Source organism: Urocampus carinirostris, chromosome 10 (assembly GCF_059441175.1).
Source record: "Urocampus carinirostris isolate Australia breed hairy pipefish chromosome 10, RoL_Ucar_1.0, whole genome shotgun sequence".
Taxonomy (NCBI): Eukaryota; Metazoa; Chordata; class Actinopteri; order Syngnathiformes; family Syngnathidae; genus Urocampus; species Urocampus carinirostris.
Window position 1 is genome coordinate 18,743,363 of NC_142358.1, and position 14,287 is coordinate 18,757,649.

At 39.7% G+C, this 14,287-nt stretch overlaps 1 protein-coding gene across 2 annotated transcripts in view; it reads right to left on the bottom strand.

The window, feature by feature from the left end:
- Positions 1 to 6,617: 6,617 nt before the first annotated feature.
- dscaml1 (Down syndrome cell adhesion molecule like 1) overlaps positions 6,618 to 14,287 on the bottom strand; it is a 183,845-nt gene continuing 176,175 nt past the window's right edge. Inside the window, exons 30-35 of one of the 2 annotated variants that reach the window (XM_088346432.1) lie at positions 14,144 to 14,174; positions 13,911 to 14,029; positions 13,665 to 13,817; positions 13,214 to 13,411; positions 11,811 to 12,119; positions 6,618 to 8,164 (exon numbers count right to left, since the gene is read on the bottom strand). In XM_088346432.1, the coding sequence (XP_088202558.1) occupies positions 7,593 to 8,164; positions 11,811 to 12,119; positions 13,214 to 13,411; positions 13,665 to 13,817; positions 13,911 to 14,029; positions 14,144 to 14,174 (1,382 nt within the window). In that variant the 3' untranslated portion in view covers positions 6,618 to 7,592. Of the gene's footprint in view, positions 8,165 to 11,810; positions 12,120 to 13,213; positions 13,412 to 13,664; positions 13,818 to 13,910; positions 14,033 to 14,143; positions 14,175 to 14,287 lie in introns of both variants that reach the window. The other variant, XM_088346431.1, reaches the window with a different exon arrangement.

Here is a 14,287-nt window from a genome sequence, read left to right on the forward strand (position 1 = left end):
ATATGGAGGTTTAAAAATTACAATCTTACAAAACCAAATTTTCTGATTTGTTTTCTAACTGAAAATAAGCGATTTTTTAAATTTTCACAGATTCAGGAAACAATCTCTACATCATTCTTTGAGTGTTGAATGATTCAATCAGATTGAGGTTATTAGAATATAAAAACGGATTTATGAGGTACTGTAAATGTATGAGGTAAACATAAAGAAAAGTGTTATCTTCTTCAAGGGACAGTTGCGTTGTTTCCTTTGTATAAAGGCTCAATTGACTCACTCATGAATGATTTTAATGCTACTCTGGCTAGTGTCCTGGATTCTGTGGCACCCCTACGGCTTAAATCGTAACCCAAAGGACGCACACCTTGGTTTACTGATAAAACTAGATCGCCTAACTTGAAAATAGCGCGCTAACAAGCTTGAGGTTTTACATCAAACCTGGTGTGACAGCTTGTTAAAGTATAAAGCAGCCCTGACAACTGCTGAATGAGCCTATTTTTCGAAAGTGATTGTGGCACAAAAGTATAACCCCAGAATCCTCCTCAACACGGTATCATCGCTAATGAGGCAACAATTTATTGCAGATGTTCTACCCATTCAGCCCATGACTTCATAGTCTTCTTTAATAAAAAGATTCAACGCCTATGGGAAGATATTTTTGAAAAACATATACATGTCACATGTCAAAGGTCTGATAATAATAGATTCGCGACATGGTGGCTGCCTGGGGATTTGTTTTTCCAGATTTAGTGATCTGTCACTTACTAATCTTACATAGGTGGTGAATAAGGCCAAACCGACGACTTGCCTGTTTGACCCGCTTCCGGGTTTGCTGATTAAAGGTCTTTTTGGGGACCTTGGAACTTCAGCTCGAAATATTATAAACATATCACTCTCCTCAGGTGTTGTTCCAGCGGCTTTTATGTCCGCTGTTCTTAAATCTACACTGAAAAGACCTAACCTTGATCCAGAAGGATTATATAATTATAGACCTGTGTCAAACCTACCGTTTCTTTCTAAAGTACTTGAAAAAGTGGTGGCACAGCAGCTGAATGATTATATATGCGAGAACAATGTTTTTGAATCCATGCAATCAGGATTCAGGGCTAATTGCTCTACTGAGAGAGCCCTGGTTAAGGAAACCAATGATACTCTACTACAATGGACTCTGGCGCTTCATCACTGTTGCTACTGCTTGACCTTAGTTCTGCCTTTGATGCTGTGGACTATAATATCTTACTAGAGCAGCTGGAAAAATTGATTGGTCTCTCAGGAACCGTCCTCTTATGGTTCAGATCCTACTTCTCAGATAGGACGCATTGTGTTAAAAATGGTGGAATGACATCTGAGCCCTTTCAGTGTTACCTGTGGTGTTCTGCAGTGTACAGTACTTGGCCCCCATCTTTTCAGAATTTACATGCTTCAACTAGGTGATATCATTTGCAAGTATAATATCAGTTATCATTGCTACGCAGATGACACTCAACTACATCTTCCGATGGAGAAATCTGCCACACTAAACTGGAAATTTGGAGGCCTGCTTCACTGAGATAAAAGAATGGATGTTACTCAACTTCTTGCGTCTTAACTCTGAAAAGACTGAAATGCTAATTATTGGTCCTTCTAAATCCCGTGACTTGTTCTCAGAAACTGCTCTGAATATTGACAAATGTACTATCTTCCAGAGTGACTCAGTTGAAAATTTAGGTTTCACATTTGACCCCGATTTGTCCTTTTAAACACACGTTAAGAATATTACTAGAACCGCTTTCTTCTATCTTTGCAACATTGCTAAAATTTGCCCTATGCTGTCCCAGTCTAATGAGATTATAGTTCATGGTTTTGTTACCTCCCGTCTCCATTACTGTAATGAACTACTCTCCGGTCTCCTGAAGTCCAAAATCAAGAGCTTGCAGCTGGTACAGCATGCTGCAGCGAGGCTTTTAACTAAGACAAGAAAGTTTGATCACATTACCCCGATTTTAGCTAACCTGCATAGGGTCCCTGTTAGCTTTAAATGTGATTTTAAGGTTCTGTAAGTATTTTACAAAATGATGCATGGACTTGCTCCTTAATATCCTTCAGATTTAATTACCCCCTATGTTCCGGTCGCTCTAAAAAGGCTGGTATACTAGTGATCCCAGGAGCCAAGAAGTGAACCGCAGGTTCGAGAGCGTTATCCATTTAGGCCCCAATGTCGTGGAATGCTCTGTCCCCTGAAATTCGATCTGAAACCTCAATCGAACTGTTTAAATCTAGGCTTAAAACACACTTATATTCAAAAGTTTATGAATTACCTATATTTCACATTAACAATATCTTTGTATTGTTTGTTATTGCAACATCTGTTGCAGCCTGGTCATCCAAGAAGGTTGATGACCTCTATGCGGTCTCTTCTCAAGGTTTCTTAACTTTCCTCATGCTAGAGGTTTTTGAGTTTGTCCTTGCCCTCATGTAGGTTTTAGATCAGGGGATGGTGTAATAATAGTCTGTCGTGTGCAATAATCTGTGGTCTCTGCAGCTCTTTGAGACTCCTTGTGATTAAGTGTTACACAAATAAACATGACTTCACTTGATTAGAGTCGGATGTCAGGTCAAAAAGCCTGGATGTCCGACCGGCCATATGTAAAAAAAAATCAGAACTGTTCATTAAAAAGATAGCTTTATTGCACAAGGTGTTGAGTATTTTTTTCCAGCTTTTTGTTTATTTTCATACAAAAAGAAAACGTGGAGAGTTAAACACAAGCAATTGCAAATCGAAGCAAACGTTTTGCCTGCCAAAAGTTGAACAAAAAAAAGAGTTTTCATGACCCCTCGTTGAAGCATTTGTTGCCTAGCAACCAGCAGTATGTTCACAACATGCAAATGCTTCCGTCCAAGGCTGGGATTCAAACTTCAACTGAATCCTAACAAAATAAAACAAATAGTAATAATAATAATAAAAAAAAAAAACGCAACAAAAAGTCCTGAAAAAAAGAACATTTGAATTGTGCATGGTCCACCCTGACATGTTTCATTAAAATCGAAATAAAGCCATTTCGGTATAATTGTATACGTATTTTGTTTAAATACTTTTTTTTTTTAAATGTAGTCCTCTTGATTCATTATGATAAGTTGGATTCAAAGTTTACATTGTGCCCTGGTATCTAGTGAAGATGTTGAAAATAGTACTCATTATACAAAAACACTTTGCTATGTACACAGGGTTCCTGTTGATGACGTCATATTGTAAGAAGGCTTAAAACCTTCTAACGTGAAAAATCCACTTTCAGGCATATCACATAATCATTCACTTTCTCATACTTCAATATCAGCAATGTGTCATTTCAAGGTTATTTCGCTATAGTCACAACTTTAGATTTAATACTGTGCTTCAATGTACGAATATTTTGCTTAAATCGTAGATTTCGTAGTCACAAATCGTAGCATTTGTTGAATGTCACATAAATGCAACATAATAACCCCGTTAAATGTACTGTTATGGATTGAAACAAAAAATAAAAAAAATAAAACTCTGAAATGCTGAACCCCCGTGCGGAGTTTGCATGTTCTCCCCTTGCATGCATGGGTTTCCTCAGGATACTCAGGTTTCCTCCCACTTTCCCAAAAACATGAAGGTCAGGTTAATTGTTCGGTCCAAATCGTCCCTAGGTGTAAATGAGCGAGTGAGTTGTCTGTCTCTGTGTGCCCTGCAATTGACTGGCAACCGGTTCAGGGTGTCCTCTGCCCACAGCCCGAAAATAGCTGGGACGGACTCCTGCACCCCCACGACGGATAGGCGGCACAGAAAATGGGTGGATGGATGGGTATTAGTGCTGATCCTTTATGCAGTTTAATTTGGCAATTTCCTCTCTTACCACAAGAGGGATATTTTAAACAACCAAGCGACCACCAATCAGATACTTCTCCAACAATGCCAAAATAGTAGGGATCCAAAACATGCTTATAAACATACAGACACAAAATCTTGTCTGTTTTTATTTTGTAAATTGTAATGCTTAAACTATTATGTCATCCAAAAGTTGTTGATTTCCTTTTTTAAAATTCTTACCCACCCATCCTTATAGTGTAATACATTTCTGTCTGTTAATGGTAAAAGACTGCATTCATTTTAAGGAACAGTGTGTATTATTTAGCACCTGTTAGTGGTAAAAACGATGTTAAATCAAGAAAAACAATATTCATTAAAATAATATGCAAAACATATATGAACTATCAAATGAAGATGCATTTTTAGAAATACTGCCAGGTCAAGAAATTAGCATTTATATTACATAGCATGAGCCTCACGTAAAGGAAGCGGACATCATGTTTCCCCAACTTACTGATAAAAGGTTGGGCATAAACATAAAGTAAAATGGTGTGTTTTGGTCACTTTACTTTTTAACATTTGTTTCACTACACCAAACAACAACATTTAGTGGTTAAAATAATACACACTGTTCCTTTAAAATAATAGTAATGAGCAAAAACACATTAACCATCATATCACATTGGTGACCCCTGATCTAAAGTTTGAGATTATTGACGTCACAAGGCTGAAAGTGTTCTGAATGAAACCGCAAATTTGAACAGGGGGGTGTAGACTTTCTCTCGGTCCAATTTTTTTTTCTCAAAACCGAGCACGTCACACACAATTTCATCTCCTACCAAGCAACACAACCACACAAAGCAATTCTACTGTGCTTTCGCTGCCTTTCACTTTCCGATCGATTGTCTTGGGATCTTTTCAGATATATTCTCAATTAGAACCATTTGATAGTTAGCTTTTTTCTCCATAATCATATATTTGTTATATATTTGAATAGAAATATATATATGTACATATTTGTTTAGAAGAAACATATCTATATATATTTTACTATTGCCAGAGCCCTGATGTTTGTTACATTTGATAACTGGAGAAATTTAGAGCAATTTCAATTATAGTAAGTCTTTGTTACGGGATTACGCTTTGGGATAATACATGGTATCAAAAAGAAATAGAAAATCCAACAAAATCCATAAAGCTAAACTTACTTCTCCAATCTTTTTCTTTCACAATAACAACATTAAGGTTTTTTTTTTCCAGAATAATGTGTTTCTCTCTCTCCACATTTGCAACTAGTGCTTTGGTGCCACACTGATTCTTAGATTATATTTAGTGTGATGTAGAGCTTCATTTTGCCAAAAGTAAAGACTTGCCGTTGTTATAATATTTATTTTATTTTATGGAGGACTGTCAAAAATGTTTCTTATCATGCGAAAATTGTCTGATTTACTTGTAATTTATTTTAGCGCAATTCCCAAAAATGTGGATTAACAATGTTTAAATCTTAATAAAAAGGTACACAAGTAAAAAAAAACTTTGATAAAACAGAATCCAATGATATTCAAATATGTTTCTACATACTGTATACTTAATTAACATATTTCCTTTTTAAATCTTGAATATTGTTCTACGGTTTTAAAATATTACTTTCTTTTAGAATTGAAAACATGTGACATATTTAAGAAAGACATTATCAATTAGCTACTCTTGCTATTAGTTAATGTGAGTTTAGTAACATCCCAGGCGGTTAAAGATGTTTTACCACCTTAAGTGCCACTGCGGGCTAAGGACGTCCATCTTCCGTTTTTATTTAGAGGTGGTGCTCAGATTTTGCTTCTCTCTGCTGCCATCTCCTGGCCCAATAACATGATCGCAGCCTCAGCCAGCTCATTCCTTATTTATTAGTCATTTTTTGGGGGTTGGCTTGGGTTGGCATTTGGACTATATTTGAAACAGGCTTTTTTTTACTTTTACAGTTTTTAGGCTACACTAACAAAACAAATGGGAACAAGCATGGAATCACTCGCCACCCCACGCCCCCTTTCCAGCTTCCTAATGGGTTGCAAGTCCTGGAACAGGCTAAAAAAGTAGATAGGCGTGGTGAAAAAAAAATCTAAAAGGTCTTTGAACGCAGTTGGTCATTGTTAACACATACTTAATGCAATAAATATTGTACTTTGAACTTTTTAAAGACATCTGAAACAACGCAACCCATCTTTTAGTAGACAAGAAGCGAAGTAACAGGAGTACATGTTTCGTCTGTGTCATATAACTATGATCATTTGAAAATAACTTGGAATTTAGATGTTTTCCCTGAAAGTGGAGGTTACATGAAACCTTTTTACGGGGGAGTGATGTTCCCCCCCTTGTTTACTTGACTTTAAAATATATGCCATACTCAAAACTCATCTCTTCAGACTTGCCTTTTTCTGCCACACATTCCGGCCTCCTTTTAACTTTACTGTGCTTTATTTGCTATCTATTACTTGCTTGATTTAACCTTGTTTTATTGTTGTGTCAAACTATATGTACAGCGACCTTGGGTGTTTTGAAAGGCGCTTCGAAGTACAATGTATTATTATCAGACATGGGGACTTGAGACTTAGTGACTTGGACTCGAGTCGACTCGAGTCGCTGTTTTTATGACTTGTGACTTGACTTGGACTTGGCAATCTAAGACTCGGGACTTGACTTGTGACTTGACTTGCCCAAGAAAAAAATACTTGGGACTTACTTGGGACTTGAAGGTGAAGACTTGAGACTTACTTGAGACTTGCACATGTGTGACTTGGTCCCATGTCTGATTATTATTATTACAGTATTATAAAACTTGTAGAGAAATTGTGGCTCTATTGAGGAACCCAAAATATTTCATGCCTTTCTTTCAACTGCAAACAAAATCAAAACAAACTGAAAACATAGCCGGGTAAATACAAAATGGAGCGTGGGTTTGAGTTTGGACGCTCAGCATACAGATTTTTGAACAGTACGCCGTGCGCCTGCCACACGTGCGCATATACTGTATATATTTACACATGTACACCTGCACACGCGCAGGCTAGAGATTACGTGAGATTATATGCCCCATCCACGTGGAATTTTGTACCCTTATAAGAACATTTCACGGAACAGATGCCCCCCAGGCAAGGTTACAGTAAAATCGCATCCACAAACACAAGCGGTGTGTCATTTAAGCGCTCGCTTCTTTCAGCTTGTGGATTTTGTGCATACATAAGATGAGCCGGGGTCTCAGGGCACAAATGAATCAGCCGTGTCGAGATGGAATTAAAAACAATCAGGCTGAGAAAAAAGACCACCCCCTGTGCTGTGGAAATCCCCCAACTCCTCCTTTTTGAGGAACAGTGTTGGGCGCGTTACTAAAAAAAAGGAATTTGTTACAGTTACTAGTTACTTTTTATAAAAAGTAATTGCGTTACCCCTCAGATTACTGACACCCAAAAGTAGATAGTTACTCTGAAAGTAACTAGCAAGGTACGAAGCATTGTGTTGCTATTGGATTAGGTTATCCGTTAAGGATAAAGCCTTAAAGAACAGGTGGCATTGCAAATCAAGATTTCTTTTAAAAGTAGCAGTGTAACGCACCATATTGTAACAGCAGTTGAGTTACAAAAGGTTATTAATAATGCGTTATAGTATTTGAGAAAAGTAATTGCATTCCTTGAACGCATTCCATTATAACGCGTTACTCCCAACACTGCTGAGGAAGCCTGAAGCGCACCCTCGTGGGCCCCCTGGCATCGGTATTTCCGTTGGTTTCGTCAGGCTACACCAGCGTGTATGACTTGGAGTAAGCCCCCGCACTGGTGTCCCTCTGCTTCTGTAGTCTACCTAAGCCTGATGAACTGCTCTCCAAAAGAGAGTCTCTGGATCCACCCATTTTTGAGGAAGAGGAGGCGACGGCTCCGCCGGGCGCGCCAGCTGTGGCCCCCATGGCGCCGGAGGGCGCCGAGGCCCCCGCTGCGGCTGCGGTAGCAGCGGCAGCAGCCGCCGCACTCTGGGCCCCCGTCGCCGAGGAGCCCGGCATGGTGAGAGTCCTCTGAGGCAGCGTGGAGCTGCTGGAGCTGGCTGACATGCTCCCTTGTCCGCCTCCTGCCCCGGTGGAGGAGGAGGCCCCAGAGGAGGTGAGGTTGGACAGGCCCGAGTGGCCCATGGTCAGGGCCTGCTGCTTTGCAGAGTCCATAGTCACGTGGCGACCCTGGGTGTGGTAGGCCCGCTGGGCCAGGTTGCGGATGGAGGCTTCGCGGGGGGGAACCACCGGGCACGGGTCGTGGTGGTCCGACTGCTTTCGGAAAAAGGGGTCCGACTTCATATACAGGGGGATGTTGCAGTAGTCACCTGCAGAGGACAAATAACAAAAAACTTTTTTTTCCACAAAAGTTTCGTCATTTGTATAAGGTTTATAGTAATTGGATTTTCTGCACGATAAAGCGCAAAAATCTAAAAATATTTTTATACATAAAGCGCATCGGATAATAAAACGCATGAATTTGAGGCTATGGTAAGAGCTACCATGAGTGCTGGTACACAGTATTGCTATGCATCAATAAGTGCCACTGACAGAAACTGTTTGACATTGTTTACAAAAAAATCAAATCCGAGTTTTGGCAGTGAGAGCGCCAAGACATTACCATTAAATCACCAGCAGTGCGGATGACATTCAATATAGCATTAGAGCTGTCTCATTATCACACTATATTTACTCGCGGTGCCACAACATATTGCATTTGCCTATTGCATTCCGATAGGTTAAACAGTCTCTCAACCTTTTTACCCGTGCGTCAATAACCTCTCAGTATACTATGCATGCGTACGTAAAAGAGCTTGTATAGTATTTTGTTTTGTTGTAAGACTTTTTGTTTTCTCCATCCTCTAACATCGTTGTTGAAGAAGTGGAAACATTTTAACCTATCAGAATGCATTAGGCATATCAATGTTCCTGGCACTAGGTGTGATAATTAGATAAGGTCTATTGCCATGTCGCATGTCATCTGTACCATTGCTGGTCTGGTGGTAAACTGTCAGCACCTTAACTGCCACTATACGGTTTGATTATTGTTGCATACTTTATTTAATTGGTCCCCTCTGGGGATATTCATTTTCACTGACTGTATCCCTGGTACAGTTAGTGCTGTCACAGCAAAGTGTGACTGATTAACAGCACCTAGTACTCACAGGCGGTCTCCAAGTACTAACCAGGCCTGACATATCTTAGCTTCCCGAGATCGGGCGTTCTTAGAGTGGTATAGCCATGAGCAGGTTTGCGATTTTTATCGATTTCATCAATCATTGCACAAATATTGCTTAAATACGGCAATATGTTGTAAAACTGTGTATGGTATCGCATACCTATAAGTAATGTATACATTTCCAATCTTATCTGCCATATTTTTGGTTATGTAAGGTGCACGGGGTTATATGGAGAACTTTCAAATTTCTGGCTGGCTGGAGGTTTTTAGGTGACTTTACTGTGTTATAAATAACGCCGTTACGTGAAGACGTTATTTTTTTAGTCACGGAGAAAGCAAAATAATGATTTTTTTCCACCGTTACACTGCAGTTATCGTCACTGATGGTCAAAAGTGGTGCGTAATTTTGGTAGTGGAACGCCGATGACGCTGCCCCTCTCCTCTGAGTTGTCTTTTCAGATCATGTCACGTTCAAAATAGTGACTACCATATAGTTAGATAGAGATTACGAATGGAATATTTACTAATGCGCCGATAGAAAGGCAAATGAGCGTTTCTTTGCGAAAAATTTGAGCACCCTGACTCGTGTCGTCTGTGAACGAAGCGTCTTTAAGGGTCAGCTCTTGGACGTGAATGAAGGGAGCCGGTGTTATGCCGAGAAATGTATTCCTGCCGAGATTTGCATCCCCTGGTTGTCGAGAAGGGTTGTTCAAACCTCACATTGTTTGCTGTTATTAGTGTCAATAAATTTGTTCAAACCCTGGCTACTAAAACCACTTTTACCTCGTTTTATCTCACTTTTATATCAATTTTCGGGAATGTAAACAAAACCACTTCGTCTTGCATTTGTTAGGAATGTAAAACAACTTAAACCATTCCGTCTTTGTATTTGTTGTGAATGTAATCGAACAGCAATGCAAACCGTATACAAATCACTTTTGAGCAGGTAACATGTTTATTTTGCCTTTTTCTATTCAAATCGCTCGTATTGAAACTGTTATGCACTGTACTATAAAGCTTATTCCTGCATAATAAGCTTTATGGTACAGTGCATAACAGTTCTCAAAAGTGATTTATATACAGTGTGCATTAACGTTCGATTACATTCAGAACAAATACAAAGACGGAATGGTTTAAGTTGTATTACATTCCCAACAAATGCATGATGAAGTGGTTTTTGTTATATGTTCGCCATTACATTCCGGAAAAGTGAGATAAAAGTGAAATAAAACAGGGTAAAAGTGGTTATAGTAGCGAGGGGATGCAAATCTCGGCAGGGATGCATTTCTCGGCATAACACCGGCTCCCCACCAATCAACCGCTGGCTCTCTCTGGGATGCCTTTTTTCTCTTATGATTGGTCAATCCACATTTTGGGGGATTATGTGTTGTTGAATTTAAAATTTTTGAGCCTAAAAAAGGTTAAAATTGTTTTGTATTTTATCTTTTTGTGTAGATTTATAAATATTTTCATGATTTTCCTGTGTTTTCAGTGTTAATGTGTTTATATGAATAAAATGTATTCTTATTTTTCCTTTTCTGTCACTTTACTTTTCATATTCTTAATTTTATTTCATTTTTTTTCTCCAATTTTTTTTCTTTATTTTCTTTAATTTTCCCCCTTTTTAAGTCATTCCGCTCATAATGTTACATAAAAATTCGTAATGTAAGGATCAAAGCAACAAACACAACCTAAAGAGCCTAAAGGGTTGGCTCTTTTTAGTAAGTGAGATGAAAAAAAACTGTTCTCTAAAAATAGTCGTAATTCCCATCTCTTCAAGTAAACTCCAGACAAAGATGACACCGCGGTGTTTCGTATTTACTCAGAAAATTTAAAATTCTTTGATATAGATCTCCCTTTTAAACTAGCGGAAATGGTTACTTTCCCTGGTAAGAATGTGTATTTACTATAGAGTAAATCAATTACTAACTTAGTTACTCTTTGGAAGAAGTAATGAGTGACTATAACTAATTACTACCCCACACTGGTCCCATTATAGTCCAGAAAATACAGTATATTGTGAAGGACAAGACTTTTTCAAAAGACTTCAGACTAAAGTAAAAACAAGATCAATATCTAGTAAAAATGATTTAAGATATATGTAAATAAAGCTACAAATTACAATTCTGAGGGGAATTTATTTGTTTTTTGCTCATGCATAATCTCTCAGATTTTTGTTTTGTCCGTCAAAATGCGCTGCAACACCATTTTTGTTGAGATGTTGATTTTTATTTCTTAAGTAGATCGCAAACATATTTGTGGCTGTGCATATAATTTTGAGACATATCTCTCTCCATATAAGTGTTGGGTTATTAAAAGTACTAAGTCGATTACATTATTAGTCCTTCCTATTGCAATTTGCCACTGGGAAATGGTACCATCATTTCTTTGCATGGCCTATTAAAAATGCCCGTAATTGATATGTGATATGTATTCTATTCTATTCTATTCACCTGTCCACTTGGGGCGACCCGTAGGGGCAATGAGGTTTCATAGGACAATGTCATACAGACTAATGCCAGCTGCCATTAATCAAGAGGGAAAAAATGCAATTGCAACATGGGAGCATTCACTGCATCATTTATAAGCAGATTTGTGAGACATAGCAACAATTTTAAGCATTTAACATCACTGTACTGAAAATTCAAGCACTTTTTAATGCTTGAAAGCACAACAATAAATTCAACTTGGTTTAAGATTAGGTAATTGTGTCATTGTAATCCTATGCAGTCCTTTGAGACATTTTTGTGATTAAGGGCTATATAAATAAATGTGACTTGACTTGACTAACTTACTCTTGGCGCGGTGCGGGATGGGCACGGCTACATTTTTGCCGCGATCGTAGTCCTGTGGTTTGGGCGGCGAGGCGGTGAAGCGGCATATGCCGGGCTCAGAGGGCGTGCTCATTGAGGTCATGCTGTCGGCGTTGTCGTTGGTGCCCGTTGTCATCTGGTCGGACGAGCTGTCGGAGATGAAGCATTCGGTGATCTCGAATTTGGCATGCTGCAGATGCTCCTCCAGCTTGGCGTGCTCGTAGGCCCTGGCCAGCTCCTCGTAGGTAGAAGAGGCGCTCTCCGTTGACACCATGCTGTTGCGACCCTTGTCTGCAGAGGGAGGTCCAATTTAAATTGGCCAATTAGTAACTACACATTTTTTCATATAAGGTGAACTCTTGTTTAGCGCAGGGGTTAAATTAAAAAAAAGAACCCAAGATTGGATAAATCTCTAAAGTACAAACATGTTTTTTTTAAACATTTGATATACAATACTCTATTATAAAATGGGTCATGCCATTTTTTCAAATGCTCATAGTTACAGTCCTAACTGTATCTTGGGGTATTTATTTATAATGCACAGCAGATGGGTGGTAAGCGGGCAGCCCAAGAGTGCAGAGGTTCAGGGTTCAAGTCCAGTTACCCCAGCCTCCCCGTGGGGAGTTTGCATGTTCTCCCAGTGCTTGCGTGGATTTTTTCCAGGCACTTCGGTTTCCTCCCACATTCCAAAAACATGCATGTCAGGTTAATTGGCCGGTCTAAATAGTCCCTAGGTGTGAATAAGCGAGTGAATGGTTGTCTGTCTCTGTGTGCCCTGCAACTGGCTGGCAACCAGTTCAGGGAGTCCCCTACCCACTGCCCGAAAATGATTGGGATTGACTCTAGCATCCCAGTGACCCTAGTGAGGATAAGCGGTGCAGATAACAGATTGATTGATATGCATGAAATATGTATTTAGCATTTTAAGGAATTTTCAATGAACAATAAACCTTACAAAATCCCCCCCCCCCCACTGACCAATGAACCCTGTAAAGAACTATGCTTGAACCCTATCTCTATATTTTAGAAAATAATTAGGACCAATCTGTTTAAGCTGTCATTTGTCAGTCTTTTTTAAATTTACAACATGACATGAAGAAGATAAGGGGACACAATACCAATGATTGTTGAGTTATGCTTTGATTTGGCTATTTGTTAATTGAGCAAAAATGTACTATTTTCAGTTTCAATATTAAAGTATTTGTATCTTTCCATATATATAAAAGTTCTTTACAGCATAAAATCACAGTATTTTGTTTTGTTTTCTATATATTTAGTATAGCTTGAATTTGGAAAGCGGGCCATACATTTCTCTGGGGCCATTGTTTAGACACAACTGTTTTGTTTTTCTTGCGTGTAGAAGTTCACTTTTAAAGCGTGCCAACCTGTGTCTTGCGAAAGACTGGCACTGTAGCTGTCGCTCTCTGTGACGGTGATGCCGTGCTGCGAGCTGACGGCACGCCAGTCAGAGGCCAAGATGCGGGCTGGTGTGGAGGACTGGCACTTGGTCAGTGTCCACTGACTGGAGTAGCGGTTCCTGATGCTGTGCGCCGATGACTTCACACTCTTCCTGGAAACCGGATCTGGCAGACCAAGAACCCAGTTGGCTTTTTAGTATTTTATTGGGGGACAGACATTTCTCAAATGAGACAGTTGAGACTTCTTCAGTGGGGAAGGAAGTGTGGTGCAGAGGTAAGATCTTAAATGTATTCCCAACAGAGTTGGGTAGTAACGCAGTACGTTTCCAACAAACCAGGAAGACAAGTGGGTCATATCGACATTCGCATTTATCTCTCGCCAGTTAGTTAGGGCAGAGAAGGTGGACGGAGCACTTACTGGTTCCTGGTCTGATGTCTGACATGTCAATCAAAGGACCAGTGTTCTGGATGAGAGCAGGGTGGTGAACGGACACACCTGCGCAGAAGCTCTGCGGGTTCCCAGTCTGATTGAACTCGGTGTCGCTCACAGGTATGGTGGCCTTGTCCTCGCCTGTCCCAAAGGCAGGAAACAGCTCACATAAGCCGGCCTTGTGTCCGGCACAGCCGCACAACAACACTCTGTCTGCTTATGCCTTCCTCTCACCGATCTGCTTGATGCCCTCTTTGTCTTCGATCAGCAGCTGCACTCTGGGGATGTCGATGTGTAGGCGCGGCCCCTGAGGCGGCCCCTTCACCGGCGTGTCAAAGCTACGGTTGTTTTTGCTGCTTCGCACACATACACGTGCACAAAAGCATACGCAGAAAAGTTGGGGTTGGAGCAAATGTTCAAGTTGTGTTTATTTTGGCGCCTGATTTATAATTAGAGATTGACCTTACCTGATAAGCATCTCTGCTAGGCTTTTGGCATCTGAAAAAAAAACAAACAAAACAAAACATTTTTTTCTTCTGTGTGGGAGATTTCTCAGAATCTCAATGAGAGTATTAACACATTACACAGTCTTAGAAATTAACTGAATGAAT